The following is a 2,219-nucleotide window of genomic DNA, read 5'->3' as shown; positions in this document are numbered from 1 at the left end:
AGATAGATAGATAGATAGATAGATAGATAGATAGATAGATAGATAGATAGATAGATAGATAGCTTGTCTGAAAGCCATGAGACCACCAACTGGACTAGGAGGTAATCTCATGACTAGTCCTGGGCAAAGGGAAATCACTCAACTATAGGAAGCTCAAAAAATCAAAATCTGCACCTAAGTTTTTGTTTGTAAGCACATGAGCAACTAATCAATACAAGTAACTGTTTAATGAGCCAGTAGAATGTAGCAAATTTATGTACCAGGCAGGTACAATAGCAACGGCTCCTCTGGATTTATTTGAGACAGTCACAAGTTAAGTTCCTTGTCTGGTGTTATTGCTTGGGTAAGAAGTGACCTGGGACAGTTGTGTGACTTACTGGAAGCATGCTGATACATATATGTGTGAATATAAACACAGTGTCCCAAAAATCTTAGTTCAGTTTTATGCTTTAATTGCTTAAAACTATTAAAACTTTTGGAACAATAGATATATAGATATAGATACTGATATAAACATAGATATGGATATAGATACAAATACAAATATGGACATAAGTATAGTCATATTTATATTTGTACATGTATCTATCTATATCTACATATTTGCTATTCCAAAAGCTATTAAATCCTAAAACTTCACTGAAACTTTAGGGACACTGTGTGTTTATATTCACATATATACATATCACAATCCAGAGACCCTTATGTTGCTCAGTGATGCTAAAAAACATACTTTCTCTGTATTCCAAAAACAAACAACAAAAAAAAAATCGTTGTGAAGTGAGGACAGGGCGGTGTCACAGGGGAAGGTGGAAAGTGGTAGTGGTAGGGAATTGCTTTCTTAAAGTTGGGACTAAGAAAAAGTAGTACACAACAGAATTGAGGAAGTTGACTAAAAGTTTTCTTAGGTGACCACCCTCAAAACAAAACAAACAAACAAAAAAGGAGTTGTTGGGTGGAGTGAGGAAGACAGAGAAAAGCTCTCAAGTAGGAATGTGTTTCTGTTACACATTCTACTTAGATTTTCTAAGTAGACAATGTCACCATTCGTGATTATATCTCTTCTCCCCCCCTCCACCCCCCCCCCCCCCACCCAGCGCTGTAAACCAGGGAGAGAAAATCGGTTCTTGCCCTTTCTTTCTGGGGAGGGCGGACCTGCCTGGCCCTTGGGACCAGCGCTCTAGTGATGTCATAGTCAGAACGTGGCCCCTACAGGTCCCCTCACTTTGGAGTGGCACAGCTCCTATTGACACACTTAGCACATTCAAAAGCATCATCAACACGCTCACCTTCTAGTAAGGGGCTTTCCCTGGAGCTTGAAAATGAGTGAGGGTTAACAGGCGGCAAGTCCGGGAAACCTTCCTCGCTGATGCCTGGGAAAGGAAGGTAACTCGTACTTCCCCAGGCCCTCTCCCCAGGGCTGCCAACCCCCTCTCCCATCCCTCCTCCACTTATCCCCCACCCCCACCCCTGCCTCAACCAAAGCACTTGAAGTTTAACTAGGGGATCCCAAACTGGCTCTGAGCAAGTTCCCTCCCTCCTTCTCTCTCTCTAGCCTGAGCCCGTAGTCCCTGGCCTTCTACCTTCCCCACTCCCGCCCTCGCCTAAGCCCAGCTGCAGTCTCTCACCGCCCTCCGAAATGAGTAAGTTGGGGGTCTTGAGCTCGGTGGCGTTATTTCCCTCCGCCAGGTCTCTGCCCACCAGCAGTAGGAGCAACGCTCCTAGTAGGAGCTCCAGCTGCGCAGAGAAGCTGCAGCCAGAGCCCATGGCCTCTACAACCTCCAAGCCCCGAGCGCAGCTTTCACCCGAGTGAGGACGCACTGAACCCTGTGGTACCCCGCTGGGCCCTGCAAGCCCCCAGTCCCCGAGGCAACCATTGAAGCGTCACTGGGCCCGTCACTATTCCCCGGTCTTGCAGCGTTCTGGGGCGGCCTGACAACCTTTCATTCCCTCCACCGGGATAAATCTGGTGGCATGCACAGCAGGTTTAGAAGGGCTGGGGTTGGCAGGAGAGAGAAAGTGGAATCGACCTGGGGGAGGTTCTAAAGAGGCTTCCAACCCACTCTGTCCATGGTGCTTGTGAGCTTGCCTGAGGTACGGGACAGTTGCAGGGCTAAAAATTCAATTCATTTCCCAGTCTTGGTCACTTTTGCCTTCTCATTTAGTATTTTCTACATTGGAGACAACCATCAACTCTGCTTTCCATTGCTTGTATTACA

The 2,219-nt window shown here is 46.4% G+C and overlaps 1 protein-coding gene across 1 annotated transcript in view; it reads right to left on the bottom strand.

Annotated features, from left to right (window-relative positions):
- The window catches only part of SPACA1 (sperm acrosome associated 1), a 41,973-nt gene extending 40,206 nt beyond the window's left edge, over nucleotides 1–1,767 (bottom strand). The window contains exons 1-2 of the mRNA XM_027853875.1: nucleotides 1,629–1,767; nucleotides 1,290–1,373 (exon numbers count right to left, since the gene is read on the bottom strand). Of these exons, the coding sequence (XP_027709676.1) occupies nucleotides 1,290–1,373; nucleotides 1,629–1,767 (223 nt within the window). The remainder of the gene's footprint in view (nucleotides 1–1,289; nucleotides 1,374–1,628) is intronic.
- Between the last annotated feature and the right edge of the window lie 452 nt (nucleotides 1,768–2,219).

The sequence above is a fragment of the Vombatus ursinus genome, unplaced genomic scaffold (assembly GCF_900497805.2).
Source record: "Vombatus ursinus unplaced genomic scaffold, bare-nosed wombat genome assembly UNPS02000582.1, whole genome shotgun sequence".
NCBI lineage: Eukaryota > Metazoa > Chordata > Mammalia > Diprotodontia > Vombatidae > Vombatus > Vombatus ursinus.
This window is presented reverse-complemented; position numbering and strand designations above follow the sequence as displayed.